General features: G+C 36.6%; 1 protein-coding gene across 1 annotated transcript in view; it reads right to left on the bottom strand.

The window, feature by feature from the left end:
* Window positions 1-27184, bottom strand: part of ADGRV1 (adhesion G protein-coupled receptor V1) — a 538647-nt gene that overhangs the window by 436410 nt on the left and 75053 nt on the right. Inside the window, exons 16-24 of the mRNA XM_047778281.1 lie at window positions 26785-26908; window positions 25504-25770; window positions 20422-20548; window positions 18977-19194; window positions 17710-18453; window positions 16599-16972; window positions 7040-7216; window positions 3084-3264; window positions 1675-1877 (exon numbers count right to left, since the gene is read on the bottom strand). Coding sequence (XP_047634237.1) covers window positions 1675-1877; window positions 3084-3264; window positions 7040-7216; window positions 16599-16972; window positions 17710-18453; window positions 18977-19194; window positions 20422-20548; window positions 25504-25770; window positions 26785-26908 — 2415 coding nt within the window. The remainder of the gene's footprint in view (window positions 1-1674; window positions 1878-3083; window positions 3265-7039; window positions 7217-16598; window positions 16973-17709; window positions 18454-18976; window positions 19195-20421; window positions 20549-25503; window positions 25771-26784; window positions 26909-27184) is intronic.

The following is a 27184-nucleotide window of genomic DNA, read 5'->3' as shown; positions in this document are numbered from 1 at the left end:
CAATAAAGTTGAAAAAACTTTTAAAAAATAATAAATAAAGACCACCAATATAAAGACTAAAGTATTTCTTTAGGAGAATGCAAAGAAGATAATGCTAACCCAAGCGACACTGTCCTATGAAATGTACTACATACCAAACTAGTTAAAGACACAACAGATGTCAGGGCAAGAGAAATGAAACTTGCCCAATAAGGAGAGCTTGAGGAAGAAGAAATCTGAGAAAACTTCACTAAATGGAATACAGCCACAATTAATTGAACACAATTAGCCAAAGTTTCTGGGGTTAGGGGGAAGAACTGTGTACAAATTACTGAACATTACACCATTGCACAGGTCTTATCAGGAATAACAGGAAAAACAAGAAAACTAATATTAAATTTAAATAAAATCAACAGATGAACAGATTAAGAAGATGTGGTTTATGTACACATGAAATACTACTCAGCCATAAAAAAAGAACAAAATAATGCCATTTCCAGCAACATGGATGGAACTAGAGACTCTCGTACTAAGTGAAGTCAGTCAGAAAGAGAAAGACAAATACCATAGATATCACTTATATCTGGAATCTAATATACAGCACAAATGAACCTTTCCACAGGGGAAAAAAATACCATGGACATAGAGAAGAGACTTATGGTTTCCAAGGGGGAGGAAGAGGGAGTGGATGGATTGGGAATTTGGGGTTAATAAATGTAAACTATTGCCTTTGGAATGGATAAGCAAAGAGATTCTGCAGTATAGCACTGGGAACTGTATCTAGTCAATTATGATAGAGCATGCTAATGTGAGAAAAAAGAATGTATACATGTATGTGTGACCCGGTCACCTTGCTGTACAGTAGAAAACTGATAGAACACTGTAAACCAGCTATAATGGAAAAAAATAAAAATCATTTAAAATAAAAATAAATAAATTTAAAGAAAAACATTTTTAGGGAAATGAATGTTGAAGGATATAAAATACTTCCTGAGAAATAGAGGGCAGGAAAACTATGAGCATTGGCTGATATAAGCATTGGTGATAATAAGACTAGGTAACAGTTACTGAGGGTTACTATGTATGCACAATGTACTGTCCATGACCTTTAAAAGGGTGCCATCAATCCTCAGAGTGATCCTGCCCAGTAGATACCTCACTCTCTCACAGGTAATGAAACTGAGGTCAGGAAAGTTGGAGCCTCCTGAGGCCACATATTTAGAAGTCCAGTTTAAAGCCAGTTCCATCTGGTTCCAAATTCCAGTTTGTTTGTTTTCTGGGTTGGTTTGTGTTTGTTTTACCAGTGCCACACTGGTTCTCATTTACAGAAAAAAATTAAAATTGAAATGATATAGACATACAATTTCTTTACAATTTTTGTTTTGTTCAATGGACATAGACAAGAGGATTTAAAATATGTAAGAATCGTGATTTTAAATATATATGATCAAAACCTGTAACATTAAATAATACAAGTACGGTGTTTAACAAACACAAGGTAGAAGTCCATATGACAGCTAGCTATTTAAGTGTCAGGCTTCGATGGACTGAAATACTTTAATTTAGAGAAATTTAAAGGCTGAAAAGCCATCAGTCTTTTCCTTGTTAAGCATTTTTCAGGTAAATGCTAATTCCCCTCCAATCCTCAAAGTTTTACAAGTGCAAATACCTCTTCAAAAGGATTAAATGATTTACCTGGTAGTCCTCAGGACTGAATGCTGTCAGTGACACTGTTCTAAATTCTGCCATAACCCTCCCCAGGAGTCCTTGTGCACGGACAACCAGCAGCCTAACCTCTCCATCTTCCTCCTGCACAGTGATGTGTGGAACACTGCTTGCAGGCAGGGTCATTGTGTCCTCAGGCTGCGGAGGCAGGCCAGTAGCGAACTGTAGCAAGCCTGGCAGAAACAAAGAGAAGCAGAGCATTCTTGCCCCAATTATCTGTAGAAGAATTTCTTATTTCCTTGAAACAATCTCGCACAATTATCTTGATCACCAGGATAAAATTCTGAGGGCCTTCATTTAATTTAGAAAAAACTTTAGTGAAGATTCTATTAACATGCTTTTGACACAGAATATGTTAGTAAGTTTTCAAGATGTTAAAAATTGAAACAATTGTCTCTATGCAAAGAATGTTTTTTTTTTAATAGAAGCATCAAAAAAAAGAATAGTGATAGAGTTTTAAAATACATGTTATCAACCCTTTACTCACATTTGAGTCTCTAGAATTCATTCTTAAACTTATAGCAGAACAAGATTAATGGCAGCCTATATGAATTGCAACATTGTCTTAAAAATTTAAGTATGAAAATCAGAGTTGAAGAACCTCCCAGGTTTTCTACATAGATATTTTGTTTTATTACTACAAAAGAACTATTACTTTCCAATGCAGAAAACCGTCTCACCTTACTAGAGTAGACATCAATGATAGTTCCCCAATTAAGAAAATTATCACTTTTCAGCATAAAGCAAAAAAATTAATATATATAGACAGTGATAATGCCACTTCTTGAAGTTTAATAAAATATAAATTACAAAGTACTTCAATTAGGTGTTACCATACCACAGCAGGATAATTTCTAACACAGAAATCTGAGGGAGTTCCCACTGTGGCACAGTGGAAATGAATCCAACCAGTAACCATGAGGATGCGGGTTCAATCCCTGGCCTTGCTCAGGGGGTTAGGGGTCCAGCATTGCTGTGAGCTGTGGTGTAGGTCACAGATGTGGCTCAGATCCCACATTGCTGTGGCTGTGATAAAGGCCTGCAGCTGCAGCTCCAATTCAACCCCTAGCCTGGGAACCTCCATATGCCTAGTGTGTGGCCCTACAAAGCAAAAAAAAAAAAAAAAAAACCTTTTTTTTTCTGTTTAAAATAATGCTGCATATACTTTTCAAAATATATTACTAAACTTTAGAAATTGATCTTTGTATTTTTTCATAAACACCTTCTCTCAAAATGGCATCTCAGAAGTTAAAGAGCTTAAAAGTTAAGAGGGTTTGAAGGCGTTCTACTTTGGTCATTTGCAAAGGTCCTTTAAGTTCTTAACAACATTGAGTACACCCAAAGAAGCAAGGATTATTCTTGCAAAAGGGCTCAGTTACCGTACGGATGATCACTAGCTTTGATGGTGATATCTGTCGTTTCCTTTTCAGGATCTATGCTTGCACCACTGGTGGGTGTTGAACCTAATTTCCCATCTCCAGGAATTGCTGAAACCAGCGTCACACGGAAATACTCGTTAAGCTCAGGAATATCATCATCAAGAACATAAATATTCAGGACCTATAGATATAAAAATCCAGAGGCATTAAACAATGAGGCAAGTAGAAACTATTCACCACTTATCAGAAGAAAATAAAACAGCCAATTAAATTATCTTCAATTGAAGTTGCTTTTAAACATGACAGATTTCTACACAAACTTAAATCATTAAGACAGAAAGCAAGAGAGAGAGACACAAAGAGAGATTTGAGAAATTAATTCTTTAAATAATAATGGGTGGAGTTCCCATCGTGGCTCAGTGGTTAGGGAATCTGACTAGGAACCATGAGGCTGGGGGTTCGATCCCTGACCTTGCTCAGTGGGTTAAGGATCCGGTGTTGCCGTGAGCTGTGGTGTGGGTCACAGATGTGGCTCGGATTCCCCATTGCTGTGGCTCTGGCGTAGGCCGGCGGCTACAGCTCTGATTAGACCCCTAGCCTGGGAACCTCCATATGCCACAGGGGTGGCCCAAGAAATGGCAAAAAAAAAGACTAAAATAAAATAAAATAAAATAAAATAAATAATAATGGGTGTTGAGCAGTAATATTTTCTATATAAAAATATCCTAGTCATGTATTAATATACCATATATGATACACTGATATATCAATATCATACATATATTCTTTGTACCAAAGACAATGGTATTACCACTACACATTATCTAACAGGATGTGGCAGGGTGGTACAAAAGGACAACGTATCCATGTCTAGTTCCTGCCTAAGGAAAGCCTGACATACTCAGAAGCAGCATTCTAGAAAACAGATTCACAGTGGGCCCTAGAAGCCTGGCATAAAAAAATCTGTCCAAAATACATTATGAAAGGAGGTAGCAGTAACTCAGCCATGCTCTACAACATGTAAGTCAAAATCTGAAGTATAAAAAAAAAATCCTGCTTCTTTTATTAACTGAGCAAGCATGTTTTGACATCTACAATGTGGCAGGGTCACTGTCTTTCATAGGAGAGAGATCTGTGAAAAAACACTTTAAATGCAATATAAAAATGTCATACCAGAGTTATGTACAAAGTAAATTGTGAAAAAAACAATTTATCTGGTAAAGGTTTTACAACAGACAAATTTGAAGCAGATCTTTTTTCTTTCTTTTCTTTTTTTTTTTTTTTGTTCCTTTTTCTTTTTAGGGCAGCACCTGTGGCATATGGAAGCTCCTGGGGCTAGAGGTGGAATCAGAGCTGCAGTTGCCAGCCTATGCCACAGCCACGCCAGAGCTGAGCCATGTCTGCAACCTAAACCACAGTTCACAGCATTGCTGGATCCTTAACCTACTGAGAGAGACCAGGAATCAAACCTGCATTCTCATGGACACTATGTTGGGTTCTCAACCTGTTAAGCCTCAACAGGAATTCCTAAAGCAGATCTTAATGAATTAGTTCTGGTTGTAAGTAATAATGAGGGAGGACATTCCAAGTACAAGGAACAACAGCGCAAAAGAGTCAGACTTCTGGGAACTGCAATTAGACCACTAGGGCTGGAGAGATAGTCAGAAATCAGATAATAAGTACCTTTTATGCTCTCATTTTAAAAATGAACTTCATTCCATAGAGTAAAATTAAAGAATCACAAGCAAGAGAATGACAAAATGAGAATTCCATTTTTAGAATCAGCAGGATGGCAGGATGCAAATGGAGTGAGCAGAACAAGAGAAAACATGAGGGGTTGAGTTAGGAAGTGACTGGCCAGAAATAACTGATTCTAAACTAACTACAGTAACAACAAAGATGAAGAGAAGTGAATGGACTTGAGATTTGTTCTGGAGATGGAAAACCTAGGCCTTAAAGACTCAGCAGAGGGAGTAAGGGACAGGAAATCATATGAGTGGTGGGGGGGAGGCTCCAGCCTGCAGTTCCTACGTGATAAGGCTGAACAACAGTAGGAGCCAGACACCAGGAATAATAGAAGAGTGACCCAGCATCAGGCATGAGGTAACAGTCTACCTCCACAGCTAGAATATTAAGATAGTCAATCCAGAGTGTTCCTCCTTTAAAAGCACAAATAATTGAAAACAAGTTGGAAAAAAAGTTGAAAATCTTTTAGATGCCATTGAATTCTATTTATGTTTCTGTCTATCAAATCTATTAGGCTAAAAAGATGTTTTGTTTTCTTAGGCGCCTAAAGATACTTCTGTAGCATTTTCTTCCTAGGGCAAGCAGAAAACAGTAAGAAAATTTTTAAAAAGAAACAAAAATTAAAATTAAAAACAACTAAATAAAAACATTTGAAAAATGCACTTCCAGTGTACATTCCTGTACTGCAACAAAACTCACACACAGTTTCCAGGCTCTCTTGCTGCTAGATTTCTAGATGTGGTATAAGTATATTTAATTAATCCACTCCACGGATATCAGGAAGGCAGTAGCAAAGTGGAGACCAGCTTAGTGCTGTTCGTGCTGGAAAGCACAGTCTTGGCCCATCAGCAAACATCTCAGTTTCCTGTCTCTGGCTCAGTAAGACTAGGAGTTGGTATAGATCCACCAGGCATTATGTTATAAACCAATCCTATTATCCACTGCTACTGTTGCTTCAAAGGTTGACTGGTTTTCTTAAAGAAATTTTTAATTGACAGAAGAAAATAGTTTAAATGACTCTTGGCAGGAACACATACGACTATTTTCCTGACCAAAATTTTCCTATCTCTTTCAAAATATATATGAATTGACTTTACAAAACAGTAGTTCCCATTATATTTTTATTTTATAATTGGCAAATTTTCTAAGGGAAAATTCTAAGGATCAACTCTTTTCCTAGTAGGAGCATTAAAAAACTACCACATACTATCAACATTACCTGATAAGAGAAAGAGCACTTTAAATCCAAAAAAGATGTGAAAATGACAGCATCAGAATAAAAAAAAGTCCTTTAAATGGAATAACTGCATTTATGGAAATCTACTGGTTGTCCTAATTTTCCTCATTTTACCAAAGACCAGTAAAACATTTATCATGGCTCTATCTGCAGACTGCTATTTGGGAGCGTTTGTTACAAGTTATTTGTTTCCTTCTTCCCTCATATCATAGAAATTTGGTCATGCTACCTTAGCTTTGACTCTTGAAATCTTATATCTTAAATTTTCTCTAATTTTATCTTTTTCACCTAATTAACTCCCAAGTTCCTTAGAAATTTCTTCAAAGATTATATTTGCAAGTCAAGTTATTTTACTATTTATCGCTGATAACCTAGAAGCTACTTACATTACTAGTGAAAAATTATACTGACATGAATATTCCAATGCACTAGACTAAAACAGTGTAAAAAATTTTTCACATAGGAGGAGGTCACATATCACTTTCACTTACAAGAAGTGTCACTTATTTCTGGAGTATCCATTCAGAAATCAGAATATGGCTCATGGAAAGTTTTTGATAAAATTGGTGATCACATGCACTTCAAAACAAAGAAACATCACCTCATTTTTCCAAATTTAAAAATAATTTGAGATTACAGTTAGAGAATTCCTCTTGGCTAACTGGAACAGTATAAATCAGAATTCTACAGTTTCTCATTTTATCAGTAATAACAAAAAATCCACAATGATAAAGTTTCAAGCTATACCAGTTTTACTGATTAAAGAACAGATAAAACTGTAACATCATTCAACATCCTTAATTTTTCTTTTGTAGAAATAAATACAAAAATATTTTATACCATAAAATGGACTTAATAGCCTAAATATTTCAAACTGCTTGGAAAGCAAGAAGCTGCAAATAAATTACAGAATAAATAGACGAGGAAAAGCTTTCTAGGAAGCTTTCAAAGAAACAAAGAAGGTAGGGTTTACCTCTGATCTCTGCCAAGGAAGGAATGTGATAGTTCCACTGGCATTAGCAAAATCATCAACAAGGTAATTAACACCATCAGATTCGATCTGCGAGATGGTGTAAAAAACATGCACATAATCCAGAGCTCCTCTGGTTCGCTCCACTACGCAAGAAATAGTGGATCCCTCCTCGGCAATCTGAAATTGAACATAAATTATTTACAAGTATGTATCAAGTCAAATCAGTGATAAAATTACAAGGCTTTCATTGAAATCCTTCTACCGTAAACTTAATTCTGTAACTTTCAACCTCTCTAAGGAGGCCTCTACATTCCTCCAAATGTATGTCTGACTGCTAAAAAGTATTTACAATCATTGATTTTCCTACTCAGTCCTCTAAAGGGATAATAAGGCAAAAACAATCATGAAAATGAATTAACTATATATGTAATTCATTCATTGAAACCTCCTGTATGTCAGCCACTGTGCTGGATGCTATAGTTACAAAAGATTGGAAGAAAAAAAAAAAAAAAGCACAATCCTTTCTCTAAGTCTAAAAAGGAAAACAAACTCATAATTGTATGATGAATTCAGTATCAAAGGAACTGGTAGAGTGTGGAACACATCAGAGAGAACTTCCTAGGCATGGACATAGGAAGTAGTAGAGGGGATTGGGTGAAATCATTTCACAGGTGGTATAAAGAGTTCAGCGGGGAGAGCCTTGAGAAATTCCGGGTGGGAGACAACAGTCAGGTAAAGGAGGTCACCGACACAATGCTTAGTATCTTTTTGATATTTTTGTCTTATTTCCATATATGTATGTATACGTATGTATCTGCCAATTTTTTCCACATGGAAAATAATTTTACCCACATACTTTAAGGTAATATTTAAAAATTATACGGAGCAGAATTTGGGATATCATTTAGAATAGATCTTCAAACTCCTCTCAGTCTCTCAATTCAATTTTATTTTTACATTATCCAACATAATTCATTTAAAAAAGAACTAGCAGTTCCCGTCGTGGCTCAATGGTTCACGAACCCGACTAGCATCCATGAGGACGCAGGTTCGGCCCCTGGCCTTGCTCAGTAGGCTAAGAATCCGGCATTTCCATGAGCTGTGGTGTAGGCCGCAGATGTGGCTCGGATGCCGTGTTGCTGTGACTCTGGCATAGGCTGGAGGCTACAGCTCCAATTTGATCCCCAGCCTGGGAAACTCCATATGCCACGGGTGCTGTCCTTAAAAGACAAATAATAATAATAATAATAATAATAATAATAATAATAATAATTTAAATAAATAAAAAAGAAAACTGAGTAAATAGAACTCAAAATACGTCTTAATATATATGTCATCTCTATCTTTCATATCAGTAATCACCTCTGGTCATCATTAAATAGAGCTATTTTGCTGCCAATGCCAGAGCTGGAGAGAGCAGATTTGAAATTTATCTATAAACTGGCCAATAAATATGGAAGCACCAGGTAAATCAGGTTCTAGTAAATCCTGAGTTTCACTGAGCATCAGCACTCCTACACCAAAGCAGAGCAGCAACCCTATGCCTCATAGTCAACAAGATCAAGCATGTAGTAACAATGCTCTAACTTTTTCATTTGCCTGCCCTTCACTAGCATAAGAACCCCAAGATGACCACATGGTTGTTCAAAAGAGCCCTTGGTGTGTCTCCTGAGGAACACATCCCACCCCCAGGCCCAACCAAAACCAGAACTTCTAATCTGGTGGAGCCTAAAACATGGCAGTAGGAAACACAGTAACACACAAGCTGCAGTTTCTCTGATGTGACTTCCACAAGTCAACTTAAGGTTTTTTCCAAGGTATATGCTTTATTACCATATTTAAGAATTAAAACACTGTATAAGAATGTTTTTTATCAGGTCCCGGCCTTTCTTTTTATATATCACTGACCAATTTTTTTGGGTAGTGTTCTCCTGACCCACCCTTCCCATTAAGTTCTACATTTTTCATTATGCAACTTGGCCTCCTGCAGAGATTTTTAGGAACCCACCTATCATGTCACCACAGAAGTAACTGTTCTGAAGGTGGAGCTCTCCAACCCTAAGAGGCTGGAATGAAGAGGAAGAAGCAAAGAGAAACAAGTGCTCAATACAGCACCTAATTTAACTTCCATCTAGACATTTACATCAGCATTGTCATTATGTATGGTATATAAACACATACATAATGGAAAAAGCACGGCTTTAAGGTCAGAATCCTGGGTGTCTTCACTCTACCTCTTACCAAGCATCCGTAGCCTCAGTGATCTCTTCTTAGAATGACAATCACAATGTCTCATTGTGATTTTGGTGGAGGTTAAACAAGTGCTTTATATGCTACCTAGTAACACAGTATGTGCTAAAAAAAATTTTACATTTCTTCCCCTTAAAATACAGATACACATACACGATAGCCAAAAAAAGCTACATAAAAACATTCCCTCATCTTATCAAGAACTTATATGCTTGCATATTAAAAAAAAGGCAACGAATCCCCACGTATTTAGATTCCTATCACAATGGAAACAAATTTGCTCCATTTTTTCACCCTCAATTTTAATCAGAATGAACATTCTGAATGAGTTAAATTAATAAACCACTAAACCATTAATCTGAATCTGTGACTATTCAAACTTTCCCTTTTATCAAGAGGTATAGACTAAATAGATCCAAAGACAACTTGAGGAATGTGATGTTTGCTTACAGCTTTTTTTTGGGGGGGGGGAGCAGTCACTCCATAGCATATGGAATTCCTGGGCCAGGGATCAGACCTGAGCCACAGTTGTGACCTACATCGCAGCTGTGGCAATGCCCAATGCTTTAACACCCACCGCCAGTCCAGAGATTGAACCTGCATCATGGTACTGTAGAGATGCTGCCAATCCTGTTGCATCACAGAGGGAACTCCTCCTTACAGCTCTTTATCAAGGCAATCATGTTACCATGCAGCATCCAGGACATTCCCGAATTTTGCTTGCAGGAATCATGGGGAAAGCTATTTGACCATATTTTTATTTAGTAAAGCCTTCCTTCAAATCTATTGCCTACTATTTTTAGTTTTAAAAAGAAAGGGGAAAAGATGATATACAATACAAATGTATGCAGATAGATGCTATATATGAAAGTTTCATAGAAAATAAGAATTTATACAATAAACTCAAGTTTTAAGTAGAGAAGTTTCAAAATCAGGTGTTCATAAAAAAAAAATCACCCAGGATGCTTGATAAAAATTTGACTTTTATACTTATGAATTTACAGAGAAATGATATAATAACTGATATGTGCTTTAAAAATTACTTCAGCCAAACATGAAAAAAACAAGATTGGAGCAAGGCTGATAAATACTGAAGCTAGGTGATGGGCCATGAGGGTGCACTATTCTTATTTTTTTTCCATGTTTGTGTATGTATGACATTTTCCACTTAAGAAAAGATTTTAATTCAGCTTTTTGCTTCCCATTCCATCTCCCACCAGAGGTTCTGACTCAGAAATGGGGTTGTGATTCAGGAATGGTATCTAGAAACATGCATTAGATATTTCTAACCAAGGCTGTCCGTGCACAGCACTTTAGGAAATAGTGAACCATAGGATGGAATTAGTAAAACCAGACGGTGATCAAGACATAGAGAATAGGAGTTCCCATTGTTGCTCAGCAGTAATGAATCTGACTAGTATCCATGAGGTTTCAGGCTCTATCCCTGGCCCCACTCAGTGTTAAGAATCTGGAGCTGCTGTGAGCTGCAGTGTAGGTCACAGTGCAGCTTGGATCCTGCACTGCTGTGGCTGTGGCAAAGGCCGGTGGCTGCAGTTCCAATTCAACCCCTAGCCTGGGAACTTCCATATGCTAAAGGTGCAGCCCTTAAAAAAAAAAAAAAAAGAAGATGACATGAAGAATAAACAAAAGATCCTTTGTACTATTAAAAATTCATCTAATTAATTTTAGAATCATAATATAAGCAAATTTTAAGCCAGTATATGAAGAGGCATAACATCAAGTAATAATCATTAGAATCATCATCACTCAGTTTTTCACAAGAAACGACAGTAACCACTACTGTTTCCTCTTTTGAGTCAGGAATTGGTTACATCTTCAGATGATCAGAAAAATAATATAAAAGTTAACAGTGAGAAGAGTTTTAGAAATATATTTTCCTAGAAAAAATAATGCACTGTTCCAAGCCATGAACTGGCTTTCTCTATTGAAATAGAATATTAAAGCCAAACAACTACACAGCGAATTAATTTTTCATCTTGCTTCATGCTTGGGTGATGATCTGTGATATCAGATTATATCAATACCACTTATATCTAAAGGAATCTATTCACATAACATATGGCAGGCACTTAAAAACACAGTCCAAGTTAAACAATACTCTCATATTTTCAAAGATCCCATCAAAATAGTTCTAAATTTATCCTCAAGCCTTGTGTTAATATATATAAAACAAAATCCAAATATTAATTATAAAAGTAAAATAAGAAGAGCAAGTTTTATGAATCAGTATGAAAAGTAATTTCATAATTATGTGGTATACGAGATTGCAAGACATACAAAAACAGTACAAAAATAAGGCAGAGAGAAAATAATAACAAAAATACACAGAATAACAAAGTACAGGAAGGCAACATTAGAATGTGGTTACCAGGCTATATATCATCAATTCAATATGGATCTCACTTGGAATCCAAAGAACTATTAGGCATACCACCATCCCCCTCCCTCCAGGGCTCTAATCTGCATTTAAATTTATTCATTCTTTCAGTTAAATGTATTAGGCACCTGCTATTTTTCATGACATGGTGGACCTGGCTAGGAGGAAACAAATCACAAAGTAACTGTCATATCTTTCAATATATCAAGTATCAGACTCTCGTATTCCATATATTTTCATTAATTCCATGTGAATATGCTTTCATTTTAACCTGAACAGTACTTTATGTTATACGAATCTATACAAAATGTAAAAGCATAACTCAGGAGAAATCTTTAAAGGATATTTATTGGCCTCAGCATTTTTGAAGGGATGAGAAAAAAATTAACTTTTCAATTATCACCGCAACAACACAATGAAGAAGTACCAATTGAAGCGACAGTAGTTTTTATTTCTGAAAATGAAGCAAATAACCATAAAATTTAAACTCTGAAGATAACTCCAGGCATAGAGTAAACTGCCAATTCTAAAACATTTTAGTTTCAGGGCTCCTGAACTCTCATAACATTATTGAGAAGCCCAAGAAGTTTCTTGTTTATGTGGGTGAAATTTGTTGATATGTACCATTTTTATTAATGCAAATAGAAAAAAAAAAAAAGAAGTTCCTGTTGTCACTCAGCAGGTTAAGAACTCAACTAATATTCATGAGGATGTGGGTTTGATCCTTGGCCTCGCTCATTGGGTTAAGGATTCGGCGTTGCTCTGAGCTGTGGTGTAGGTTGCAGATGCAGTTCCGGATCCCATGTGGCTGTGGCTGTGGTGTAGGCTGGCAGACGTAGCTCTGATTTGACCCTTAGACTAGGAACTTCCATATGCTGCAGGTGCGGCCCTAAAAATCAAAAGAAAAAGGAAAAAAGAGAAAAAAATTAAATATTGATATACTAACGCATTTTAAAATAGCAATAACAAACTCATTACATATTAACAAAAGCAATGCATTTCATGAGTAGCTGCATCTTCTAAAGCAAAAAAAAAAAAAAATTGTGATGAGGGCACTGTTTTACATTTTTGCAATTCTCTTCCATGTCTAGCTTAATTGAAGACAGCTAGATTCTCATATCTCCTTTTGGAATCAATTTGCCTGTTGCTACTTGTTGTTTTGGTTGAACTATATCAAGACTGTATATACATATATACACAACTGGAAAAGGAAGAGGATTACAACAGTCTTTTCAGATAGTTGCAGGTATTCTCCTTCCTTATCTTACATTTGACAAGTGGTAGTTTCTCACAGTTTAGCTGCAATGTAGAATTATACTCTAATACATTCAAATCCATTGGTATACCCTGCACTTTGAATCAATCTTTTACCCATGCATGATTTTGTAACAATATGTTCACTGATTATCTGGAAAATATCAGTTCACTGAGTTACACAGATCTTCCAAATGCTGACACATTTCATTATACAAAATAAATACATCACACTTGCTAATTAGCAATCTTATCTGAAAAGTCTTTAAGTACTGTCCAGCTCACTTGGCAAGTAATATGTTCTCCAAATTCTAATTTTTGTTCACAAGCTCAATTTTTTATCATTGGCAACAAATGCTACCAATTATTTTCTTTTTAGTCTTTGGCTCACTTCATTTATTTTCAGGAAAATATCTGCCATATACCCAAGTCTGAATAACCAAACTTTGTCAGTCACTTTTTCAAGTAAAAATGGTGCTCCACAAAAAGAGCAGCTAGTATCTGCACAAGGGCTTTTCTTCACAACTATCACATTTTGTTAATGTAACAGAAGTGCTTTATTTGTGCTGCTCATTTCATGATATGCAATGCTTAAAAAAGAGGTATTCAAGGGTCGAGATTTTATAAATTAATGTTTTGTACTGCTTCATTAAAGATACTCAAGTGAATTTTTCACCTTTAAAACTATGGTTACGTGGTGGCAAATAAAAGAAACAATTGGCACAGTTTGGTACCACTTTCTTGATTTGAACAAAGCTGCCAGCTACTAGCAATTTCGACAACCACTGCTTCTGCAGTGCAAGTGTCAGTAAAACGAAAAAGACATCATAGTATTTTAGAAAATTAGATTTGACCTTTCTAGAACTTCTGAAAGATCTCAGGAATCCACAGGGATCCTTGGACTACACTTAGAGAACAAGTTCAGTAAGCAATCAATAAATAGTGACAATGGTCACCACCACCACAAAAATATTTCATGTTACTTCTGTCTTCTAATCACCCCAAGATGAAATTAAGAGTTATATACTTCTATGCTTAACATGCTCCAAAATGGAAATTCTGTAACCTTCCTGGCAATCAAATTCTGAAGTTTGATTTTTTAAACACAACACATTTCCTATATTAACCATCTAAAGTTTACTCTTTCCAATACAGATGTATTCTATTTCTCTCTCATATGGGCCTAGAGAATAAGCAGTCATGTTTTAGTTCTCTTTGCAGCATTTCTACTAGTATATGTGTTCAGGCTTACGTAGAGAAGTTGTCTTCTGCAATCAAAGGCTTGACTGTACCTGTTCAAATTGTGAAATATCTGGGAACAGACAAAGTTGCATACCTAGGTGGAACTAAATACCAGTACCAACACCACCTATCAGTGGAAAGTGTGAGATAAGCCAGTATTTGAAACTTTCTATAATGACCCAGAATGTCAAAGAAACATTCAAAAACTGTTCCTCATTTTAGACAGCTTTTAAAACTTATATATCTTTTTTTCAGTTTGGTTATTTATGCATCTAAGCTGAATCTAAATGTGTTTATTTGAACTATGAGCCTCTTTGTGTCTTGATATTAAAATACAACTTCAAAAAATATTTGAATACTTACTCTGTTCCATTTTATGTGTTATAGATATAATAATGAACAATAATAAAACCTTAATATACTCTGAGCTCTTGCACTTTTGTGGTAGAAAGGATAGCCAGTATATAAGTAGGCTTATCAATAACACAGGGAATTGACGAGTGTAATCGAATCTACAAAAAAGTAAAACCAAGTGAAGGGATGGAGAGCAGCAGTTGGGAGAAGTGGGAGGATTACCTAAATAAAAAAGGCTTCACTGAGAAGGTATCTTTGGAGCTGAGACTCCCATAACTAATCCTGAAGATCCGGAATAAAAGTGTTCCAGATAGAGAGGCTGGGAAGTGCTGATACCCTGAGATTGGAACTGAAACAAAGCAACTCTGACTGAAAAACACTGACCAAAGAGAATTGCACAAGAAGTCAGAGCCACAGGCAGGTATCAAGTTATGAAGGGATAAGAAGGAAAACTGATTTTACACCAGAATGGCTCTCACAACCTGATAGAAGTCGTCTTTTGAAAAATAGAGATGATAATATTAAAGATATACGGGCAGGAAATACAACAGGTTAGAAGTTACAAGACATAAGCTCAAATTCCAGTTCCTCCCTTTGTATCTTAGGAGCGAAAAAAGGAGGAGGAGAGGAAAGAAAATCAGTATTTATTAATTGCCACACTGTGAATCACATATTTGATCCTATTTCATTTAATCCAATCAAAACTAGTTATTTTCCCAGGTCTCTAAGCTGCTGTTTCTAAGCCTATGAAGTGGAGAGAGTAATAATTAATATTTGTTCATTTTAAAAAAGGGAGTTCCCACTGCAGGGAAATGAGTTAAGAATGAGATTGCAGTGGCTCAGGTCACAGTGGAGGTGTGGGTTAAATCCCCAGCCCAAGGCAGTGGGTAAGGACCCGGCATCACTGCAGCTGCGGTATAGGTTGCAGCTGCAGCCTGGATCTGATCCCTGATCAGAGAACTTCCATGTGCCGTGGGTGTGGCCATATATAATAATAATTAATATTTGTTACAGTGATATTATGAGCTATCAGAAAGGCGCATAAAAAAGGTAACGTAGTTTTTTTGATGACTGAATAGCTAACAGTATTACCACTATAAACATATTTCTTATTTTAAGTCACAGATCTGTATGACGTTTGTCCCCCCTGCCTAGGATATTCTCTTTCTGGCATAGAAAAAGAGCACTATTTGAAGATCTCTTAGGATTATCACCAAGCCAAAGAGCTAAGAGGGGCAATATTACACTCCAGAGAGCCAGGCATCCCAACTAAGCTACAATGAGGCCTATGACCTAGATATTTTTTCAAGCTTTACCCATTCATGTTTTTCTTAATTGCTTCAATGTACGTATATACTCCTCTAAACCTGTAAGAATCAACTTGCAAAGGAAAGACCTCTCTTGTTCCTTGGCATCCTTTCAAGGACACTGAGCTGCTGCTGTCAGACACAACACCTGTGAAGTAGTTTCACAAGATCTCACATTACTGAACAGGTAACCAAGATGATTACAAATCTTTGAAAACTTGGAAAGGACTGATAAGGACAGCAAAACCACTTAATGAATTAAGGTGGCCAAGAAGGGTGATAAGAAAGGGACTCACAACCAACATGGAAGAACGCTGTAACTACTTGAGAACGTTTCAAGTATGTGAAAGAAAAAGGCTCAAAAAATCCTATTTTGATAAACTTTTGATTACAATTATTCATAGAAGCTTCCAATATGTATTATTTCACTTATTTACATGGTAGCCAAAAAGTAAATTACACAAGGAGTATAATTACGCATTCTGCAAAATGCATTAACTTTAAAGATAATTTAAAAGTTTCATTTGCCTACTTGTTATTACTTTTCTCAGCTCATCAAGCTTCTGATTCAGACTGTGAACTTCCAAGAGCAAAGAAAGACCTTATAATTTACATTTGCAACCACAGGCTGTAGCATACTTCTGGGCCTAGAGTTAAGACTCAAGCAATCTTACCAAAGAAAAGAAAGCTCACTCCTAAACAAATCCACCTAGGCTGACCTTTTAACTCTGAAATCACCCAGCCCACTCCTTACCTCTGGTATACAGGAGCCTGTGAAACCAAACAAGCCATTGGCATTGTCACTTTTTTGTATTACCAATCTTGCTGTAGTGTTCTCTTCAGATATGCGAGCTCCTCCATATACAGAGACAAGTTTAAGAATGAATAATTCTTCTCCTTCCTCTTCATTGTCATCTCTTGCAGAGATAATGAATGATTTGTTAGTTTCTCCCTCTTTGAACTCCAGATATCCAGAAATAGGGTGTAAATCACTCTTTGCTGGTGTGGCATGAAGTTCATAAATTTCTTCAAGGGTCAATTTTTGCTCATAGGACCTCACATCCTGCATCAGACCTGTAAATCTGTCATTGCCATTTATCCCTGCCCCAATTCTCAGTGTTCCTGGACCTGAAATCAGAAATGGGTTTAAATGCTACAGTATCCACAATAACCCTGTCCTAAATCATAAGTGTGATTTAGAAAGTGAAACTATTTTATTAAAAAGTTTTATTAGGTAAGTAACCAGAATACAATCAAATAAGGGCTATTTTCCATTATGATGAAAATGACTCAGTGATCACTGGGATATAAGATATTCTGCACCAAAGGATATTTTGTACATAAGTGTGTGTGTGTGTATAATATTTGGGGGTGGGTTGTTTTTGTTTTGGCAATGCCCACATCATGTGGAAGTTCTTGGGCCAGGGACTGAATCCATGCCACCACAGAGAAAATACCAGATCCTTAACCCACTGAGCCAGAGAACTCTGCCTCATTCATTTCTGTACCACTCGGCACAGAACTTAGACATTTTTTAAATTATTTAAAGAAATTAAACCAATACACAAGCAGATTTGTAAATACTTGTTAGCCTTTTTTAAAAGTCAATGTTTTTAAAAACTCCAAAATCAATCATTAACAAGGACCTACTATGTAACTCAGGGAAATCTATTCAATACTCTGTGATAGCCTCTATGGAGAAAAACTCTGGCAAAGAATGGAAATATACGTATATGTATGGCTGACTCACTTTGCTCTACACCTGAAACTAACACAACACTGTAAGTCATCTATACACCAAAAAACTTTATTAAAAAAAATTTTAACTCAAAATTCAGGGTCTTAGTTGTAAAGATGACACTCACCATCAGTAATGGCTTCTCCTTTCAGACTCTTGATTCCTCTGGGCATGGCATTCCCATCAAGGTAAAATTCAATTATACCATCATCTAGGACAATGAGAAGATGAAGCCAGACATTTTCTTCTACATATCTCATGACTGTTGTCTTGGCGATATACGTAACATTGGAACTCAGTGTTTTATAATGAAGGGAAAGTGTTACATGGGATTCATTTGTTTGAATTTTTACCCCATAGTAGATGCCTCCATTACCATCATCCTTTGCTATAACAAATCCATTCGTGTTGGCATGGGGCATTATCCAAGCTGAAAATGTAAAGTTGGCAATTGAGTTGTTCCTTGAGGGATAGTATTCTGGATTGACAGTTCCAAATGCACCCTCTCGTCCACTGAAGTACAAAGCATCCGTCCCACTATGGTGACGTCTCATGTGTGGTTGTGAATGCACAGTACTGGGGAAAATTCCCACCAGCAGAAAATCTATCATTGGAGGCAAACCAGCAGGGAACGCACTAGACAGTATTTCCCAGCTGACTCGGACGTCACCAAAGACACCCTGCTGCCTCAAAATAGTAAAGTTGGTGATATAAGACATATCATCTTCTGAGAGGACATCTTCTGCCACTTCTCTCTCTAGGCACTCTGGATCCAAGACAAAAATGCCAAAGGGATCATCATTGAAGGGAATCATTACTGCAACATGGAGGTTGGTTCCTGCTAGTTGGCCCCCAGAGCCTGGGGACCCACCTGCAATAAGATAATTTATAAGGAATGAGAAACCAGAATTGCAAGTACTTTCTAGAATAAGATGAAGACAAAAAGAATTTGTTTAGTAAACTTGTCATTAAGGAATTTATTTGCTGATCAATAAACACAAGTATCACTATACGGCTTTCACCACATTTTCAAGGGTATTCTAGTTCAGTATAATTTCATTAATAGTCACTTGAGCCTGAAAAGAGAATATTAACTAGAAAGGCTTAATTCCCATGCCTTAAACCAAAAGTGATGGGAAAACTGTTTGTTTAAATTATGGTACAAAGACCAGACTTTAAGATAACATGAACCTACACTTCCTAATTTCCACTAAAGTTTTGTTTGAGATATTCTACTTGTTGCAGAGGAAAACCTATTTACAAGTTTGAAGATGGAGATCAGTCTCCAGCCATAAAACTTATTCATTAACTGCATTTTCTATATAGCTCTAATTATTTCAGCATAAAATATTAACTTTAGGTGGTAAAATAAAATAGAAGAAAAAACACGGCACCTGAAATATTTATAAGCTTTAAAATATAAAACTCATTGAACTCAGGAATTTTGTCTGGAAAAGCATGGAGAATTATTGGTTTGGCTCCTTCTCCATCCATAAAGTTAACAATCCCTGAAGTTTCATAGAACTCTTGTCCAAGTTGCAAAGCAGAATCATTCTGAAAAAGCTGCCAAGCCACAGAAACATTGCCAAAGTGTCCACGGTGCCTCAAAATCCTATATAAAAAAATTAAAGAAAATTATTTTTATGAAAAATGTATAAGTACTGTATCTATCTCTAATCAAAACTTTCTGTATTACCTCAGAAATATATTTTTATCTATTTACCTACTTTAATATAAACCAGTCAGCCAGTTCTTACTGAGCAACCATGAAGAATCTCATGCAAAAGCAAGAAAAAAGTCAAATTATAAGTAGTAAAGAGAAACAGTTTTAAAAATCATAGTCTTTGAAGTCTAAACCAAAAGATAAAGCTGCGATAAATTCAATTGAAAATATTTAGATGGGAATTGGCAAAAGTTCTTCCAAAGCAAAATACAGGGTGGGGGAAGTCACATATCATTAAGAGTTCCAGAGACCCAGGATAATTGAAGTCTCCCAATCCTGATGAGGAATGGAAGTTGGGGTAAGAAGGGTGGGGAGAACCATTTCTACCTACCATTTAAAGTGTTATGGTGTTTGTTTGTTTTTTTGTCTTTATTTGCTATTTCTTGGGCCGCTCCCGCGGCATATGGAGATTCCCAGGCTAGGGGTCCAATCGGAGCTGTAGCCACTGGCCTACGCCAGAGCCACAGCAACGCAGAATCCGAGCCGAGTCTGCAACCTACACCACAGCTCACGGCAACGCCAGATCCTTAACCCACTGAGCAAGGCCAGGGACCGAACCCGCAACCTCACGGTTCCTAGTCGGATTCGTTAACCACTGCGCCACGACGGGAACTAAATTTTATTTTATTTTAGTCTGTTTTTTTTTTTTTTAACAAGTGGAAACAGCATAAACAAAGTTTAAAATTCATTCAGACTACCAACCTTGAAATTATTCAAATTCCTTTTTCTTTTTTTTTCTTTTTTTTTTTTTTTTTTACTTTTCAAGGCTGCACTCATGGCATATGGAAGTTCCCAGGCTAGGGGTAGAATTGGAGCTGTAGCTGCCAGCCTACACCACAGCCGCAGCAAAGCAGGATCCAAGCTGCATCTACAACTTACACCACAGCTCATGGTAATGCTGCCAGATCCCCAACACACCAAGTGAGGCCAGGGATCAAACCTGCATCCTCTTGGCTACTAGTTGGATTTGTTTCTGCTGCACCATCATGGGAACTCCCAAAATTATTCAAATTCTTAATTTTTTTTTAATTTTGAAAGATTAACAGTATTTCAAATTTCTGTACACAGTTATTTATTTTATCCAATTTTGAATTTGCATTATCCAAATATGCTTACCAAAATGAATTAGTCTTTCCTTCTTCTACAGCTTTGTCTATGGGCTCCAAAGAAAAAATACCATTTGGGTCATCATTAGCTTCAATTATCACTGTAGCTATTCCATGTTGATATACTACTGTATCACCTAAATTAAAAATGGAAAGGTCAAAATAACAAAAAAAATACTTAACTTACAGTTAAACTTGTGTTTTTAAACTAAGAAAAGACCTTATAAGATTCAAATTCCAGCAAGAACTTCCTCATTAAAGGTCATAAATACATGAAAGAGATGTCTAAATAAGTTTAATGTGACTTGTTTCTAAGGAAATGTTTGATTACAGAAGAACTACTTTATTAAAAAATGCACAAGATATTTTTCTTTGTAATAGGAGTATCACTTTAATTAGAAATTAAAAACACTACAGATGTGATAAATTCATTTGAGTAATAAAAAAATGAAAAAAGAAAAAGGAAAAAGAAAAAAAAGAAATATATATGCATATTATCTTTCAGACAACTATTTAAAGACTGTTGGATAGATTATTAAAACTTTTTTTGAGAAAAAGAAAAAAAAAAGAAATTAAAAACAGAACTGTATCACTTTCAAGATTTTGAGGTATACTTTTTCACCTCAAAAAAAAAAATGAATGAATTACCCCATAAGATATGTGAACTGGAATCATGGCTTGAGCATTTCCCTTTAGATCTCTGCCCTCAGGCAGCAGCATTTGATCTGGCTACACTTAGGACAAAACAATCTTTATGGTGTTGAACTCGATCCCTTTCTACTCCAGTTCTTCCCACAGCATGTTTGCACCATCACAGCCAATAAATGAGGTCTCTTCTCATCACTCCCCTGAGGTCCACAGCTCTTCCTCTTTGCTGCACCTATTCCCTCTGTGAGCAAAAGTCTTCCATTTCTACTCACCTATTATCACTTCTCAGGACCCAGCTTAAGTAACAACCCTTCCAGGAATTCCCATGTTAAGTGCATCTCCACTGTGTTTCTACAGCACTTTGCACTTTGGCAATCTAGCATAGCGATTTTTGCATTATTAGTACATACACACACAAAACACACACACACACAATTTTACTGTAGGTCATTGGACAAATGCTTCTTAATCAATTCCATACCCTAGCAGGACAAATGCTGAGTAATTGGTACAGAGAAGTTATTTATGAATCTTAGCTAAACCGATCCAAATAAAACTTTACAAATTAGATAAGTATAACACCTAAAACTAAAATGATATAAACAGAAATATGTAGCAAACCAGCACATTAAAAATAAATTACATAAATATACAGCTGTATTCAATCTGACTTGATAATTAGCCAATGGAAAGAGGAAAAAAGCATAAAAACAGAAATAAATCACTATTTAGAAAATTCTGACATTCAGAGTAACAACTTCAAATATAGCAAAAAATCTAAGAGAAACAAATAAAACCAATAAAGCCTACATCTGGCAGGGTTCTGCTATGATGAGCACTGGTTATGTGACATGTCATGGGAGGAACTAAAAATTCATTCTGCTTCTCCATATTCTCTGATGCAATAATTCAGTCTCAGGGCATAGACTATGAACAATAACTATCAGGCACATCACCAAGTGCCAGCACTAGGTCACACGGAAATGCTGCCCCTCAAGCCCTTCCACCATTGGTCTCCTCAGGCCCTCAATGTTTGAACATCATAAAGAAAGAAGAGAAATTTTGTCATCCAAGTCTTCATAGCTAAAGTCATTAACTCCTCACAGGCCACCATTTCTAGAAAAATACTGAGGTCAGATGCAGCAGCAGTACACACACGCACACAAACACTGGACAGCCGCCCCAGCCACACTGCTATCACCCTTGCTTTTACACCCTTTCGCTCTCTTTCTCTTTCAAATTCAAATATACATTTCCACAATGCTGTATCTTACAAATTAAATATGCTCAGCCTCTCCTTGCAATTATTTTCCATTCTCTTTACAAGAGATACAGAATGTTTTTTTTGTTTTTTGGTTTTTTTTTTCTTTTTTTTTGTCTTTTTGGCATTTCTTGGGCCACTCCCGTGGCATATGGAGATTCCCAGGCTAGGGGTCCAATCAGAGCTGTAGCCACCGGCCTACGCCAGAGCCACAGCAATGCGGGATCCGAGCTGCAGCTGCAACCTACACCACAGCTCATGGCAACGCCGGATGGTTAACCCACTGAGCAAGGGCAGGGATCGAACCCGCAACCTCATGGTTCCTAGTCGGATTCATTAACCACTTCGGCCACGACGGGAACTCCGAGATACAGAATGTTTTGATGTATCAATTTAATCATAGTGACATTTTGTTCCTGACAGTAGTTTAACTCCAGTGACATTTTGACCCCACACATGCTTGAGACATAATTTTTACCAGAATTATATCAGATTAATAGATGGCATTAGGAACTTATTTCCAGAGTAAATGCTATTAAGACAGGGTCAATTTTTCATCAACTTCCTATACCTCACAGCAAAACGTTCTGTTTTGCACTTTTACTTCACTGAAATTATTTTCATCTGTAATGATGCCTTTCATTTAAACTTTAGGCTGAGTGGATTCACCAAAATGTTTTTCCTCTAAGATCTGACTACTGATGTTTTGGGGTTTTTTATTTTTGTTTTTGTTTTTGCAACTGTGAAATTTCTTTTGTGTTCCTTATGCTACATAATTAAAATTGTCCTCACCAGATGATAGCTCTTAGCCTTTATCTTCTGGTATTCTTAGTTAAATCCTGTGAAAAAATGAGAAGGAGAGGAAGAAGAATAGGAAGAAAGACACAGAGAGAAACAAAGGAACAGGGAGAAGGATAAACACAACACAAACAAACCTAAGTGGTCTCTTTCTTTTCCTCCTCTTCTTTCTGAATATTTCAGTCTAAGGGGCACAGATTGAGTGCAAAGTAGGCATTCAAGCTGGGCGTGAGGGGCAGGGCCCCACAGAAACCCAGCACAAGGTCAGAGCCCTTGCCTGGTAAGGAGGGCCTTTCCAAAGGAGGAAGGCTTGGTGTGATGCTGGAGTCTGAGGGCAGTGGGAGGGCATGCACATGGGGGACGGGCAGGAACCTGGAACCCCAGCGAGCTAAGAAAGGCAGTCTCACTGTGGGAAGACAGTAAAGGAAGCGATGGGAAAGTGGTTACACACAGGGAGAACTGATCAAATAAGTAAATATATTCAAGATAACAGGAACTGGATTTCATGATACCAGAGGAGAGTGGGATAAAAATGAAAAGGGAGAAAACTAAAATGAACCCTGTGATACGGGATAGAAATGGAGACATTGGTATGAATGAATGGTCTTCGATGTATACAGCTGGATGTTAATGTGTTTGCATACATAACTGCTGTGTTAATATATGTATGTATACATAAATACATACATACTTACACTCCCTATCTCTGTAAGAAGGCCTAAGAAGAGCATAATATCAATAACAATTAGCACACTGAGTGCCAAGATTCTGGTTTGTAAGCAACATTCTTCACTAAGAGGAACCAGGGCTTCTTGAAGAAATGGCTATTTCAAGGCTGTGACAAGAAAAGTGCAAAATGAGTTTGGAACAACTTGCTGTGCCAGGAAGTAAGAAAAGGCTCAAAGTATAATAGGGATATGTCAAAAAAGACAAAGAAGTCATCTTGAACAGGAAAAATCTGGGACAATTTGACCATCAAAATAAATAAAAAGAGTAAAATATAACCACTGCATTAAATAGAAATTATGAGTCCAGAGTGATAAATATATCAGTGAAAAAACTGAAAGTTTGATGGGTAACAGGATATTTCCATAGTTTTAAAGTATCTCCCCACAAAATATTTATTATAAAGGAACAAAAGGTACAGTAGAAAAGCCTGGCAGTCACCAACTAAACTGTGGTCAAAGTGAACATGGCAATAAAGAGACAAAACAAAATCATGTGCCAGCTGAAGGGGTACGATGACAACACAAAATCGCTTCCATGAAATTCCCGCCAAGGATACAAAAAGCCTGAATCTAATAACAAGAAACATCAAGCAAACCAAAATGAAGGACATTCTACAATATAACCACCCTGTAATCTTCTCTATTATAAAGGGCATGCAAATCAAGGAAAGACTGAGGAACTATTCCAGACTGAAGAGATTAAAGAGACCTAAAAATTAAATGCATGATATGGGAAAGGATCATTGCTAGAAACGACATTATGGAGACAGGTGGAGAAATGTGAATGGGGTCTGAGGCAATGACTGTATTGTTAACTTCCTGACTGTAGAGTTTATACTGTTGTTATGTAGAAGAATGTCCTTGTATATAGGAAAAGGACACTCATATCATCAGCGATGATGATTGAGTTATCATGTCTTAAACTCAATCTAAAAGAAAAAAATAGCTCTTTGTTCTTTTTTTTGGCCACACCCATGACATGTGGAAGTTCCTGGCCCAGGGATCAAACCTGCACCACAAGCAGTGACTCAACACACAGCAGTAAGAGATAACATCAGGTCCTTAACCTGAGCCACCAGGGAACTCCACTCTTTGTACTCTTAATAAAATATCAAAAGAAACTATAGCCCCTTCAATTTGCTAACGATAGGGATAAAACAGTCTCAGCCCATGTAATGGGGTCAAAACAGCCTGCTTCATTTATAGCATGGAGAAGAATAAAGAGCTTATCTTCTCCCCCTTGTAAACTGTCATTCACTGTGGCTGTAGCTACAGAAAATTATCAAAGAGCCAGTTGGGCTCAGCCAGCTATAGACTGCAGCTCCCCAACCACTATGCTCCCAGCAGCTTCTAGCACCTTGCTGGGAGGAAAGAGGCTACAGAATACTAAAGCCCTAAGCCGTTGGGTAACTAGAAAAGACCTAACATAGCTTTAGCTAGATTTCTTTTGCTCATATAACATCATTTTCTGCATGTGCTATAGTTTGAAAAAAAGATCAAAAATAATGACACACGGTATACCAGATACATGAAGCTTCAACACATATATTCTTCACATCTTCCCTCAAGAAAGCAATGAAACAAAGTATTTTGCTCTCAAACAATCACAGGCGACAGCACTGAAACAACAGATCCGCCAAAAATACAATTTAGTTACCTGTTGAATTAAAGAGGATTATATAAAAGGCTTCATCTGTTTCTGGGACATCATCTTCGTTAATGAATACAGATATGTTCTGCTCTCTACTTCCAACTGCAAAAACAAGCATTTCTTCTTTTTCAATGGGAACAAAGTCTCCTTCTCTGGCAGTAGCTTTCCCATCCATGGTAGCATATCGGACAGTGCAGGCCACGTCAACAGATCCATTTCTGAGAACTATAAAGTTGGCAGTCTCACCTTCTTGAACCCTCACTACACGAGGTTCTGAAATATTCATAAAGAAGGGATGTGTGAGCTTTTCTGATCCTATCCACATATTTTCAGATCACATAAGTTTCTCCCTGCCCCCCACAAGAAATGCCCTCCATCATATCTCTACTTAAAGACTCAATGCCTAAATGAGGTCTCCTCTGAATGCTTTCAGTCAATGGCCCTCCTCCTGCCCTGATTCCTACAGAATCCACTATCTTCAACGGCCAATTTGTCAGCAATTGCATACTATCTAGAATCCTCTGCCTACTGTTTCATACACTTCATTTCCAAACTTGCACCATACACATTCCTTGAGAAGAGGCCTAGATGGCTTATACCTTAACTTTTATTTTTGCCATAGCAGTTAGCAGAAAGGTGAAAGGTGAACACATGACTAACTCCTTAAGTACGTGTTAACTGAAGGTTAAGAATGAAAATTCATAAAATTCAAGGGGTTTAAAAGATTCCTACAATTCTAAATTAAACAGCTTGCAAAAAATGGTTTAAGAAAGAATTAGACACTAATTAAGTGCCCCAAATGAAACTGAAAGATGTCTCAGGTAGCAAAAGGCAGTTCTAAAGAAAGCATTAATGTGGCAAAAAAGGGGAAATCTTAATTAATATGTCCATTAAAGAGTAGTTATCATAGCACTCATTAAGTACCCTGAACTGGTTGCACTGTGAACTGGAAGAGATTATGTGGAAGAGGGCATTTTTGTTTTCTTTTTGTTTATGTTTTTTCTTTTTTGCACAAAGGAAAGAAAATAACCTGGAATTTAAAAGCAGGAGAAGAACAAAGCTAACAAAATAGTACATGTTTTTTCCTATTCCTTCAGAAGATCCTTAAAAATATTTGTTAAAATTCCAGAGAGATTAAATAATGATCATCCAAGCAAATTATGGAATCATATTTCAATAAGCAACAATTTTGCTTTACTGAAAATATTCCCTTAAAATAATTACTGAAAAAAAGTATTTTTATACTCTTCAAGAAAGATGCGAACTCAAATAAGATAGTAATACCACCTGCAAAATAAATGGGGTCATCATTTCTTGTAATCCTTAGAGTTGCAGTAGTTTTATTTCCTATTTTAGCTCCTCCAGTGGCATTAAGTAGAATAACAGTAAATTCCTCCATTTCCTCCGGAATCTTTTGAAAAATGTTACACGTTTTTAGTCAGATGATTTATACAAATAATTCCATTACATATTCCTAAATTATTTTTCTCTTTTAAAAAACAGCTTTATTAAAATAACAGTATAAATGTTCGTTTCCATTTTTTGAGGTAGAACCACCCTAAATTATTCAGGGAGGACTCAGATCCCCTCAAAATTTTAATGTACATTCATCCAAATAGCCACTTTATTCTGACTCACTATCAAATTTAATGGAAATATACATATTTTGCCTTACATAAGTTAAAAA

Source organism: Phacochoerus africanus, chromosome 4 (genome assembly GCF_016906955.1).
Source record: "Phacochoerus africanus isolate WHEZ1 chromosome 4, ROS_Pafr_v1, whole genome shotgun sequence".
NCBI lineage: Eukaryota > Metazoa > Chordata > Mammalia > Artiodactyla > Suidae > Phacochoerus > Phacochoerus africanus.
Note: the sequence above shows the minus strand (reverse complement) of the source record. Positions and strands in the feature narration are given on the sequence as shown.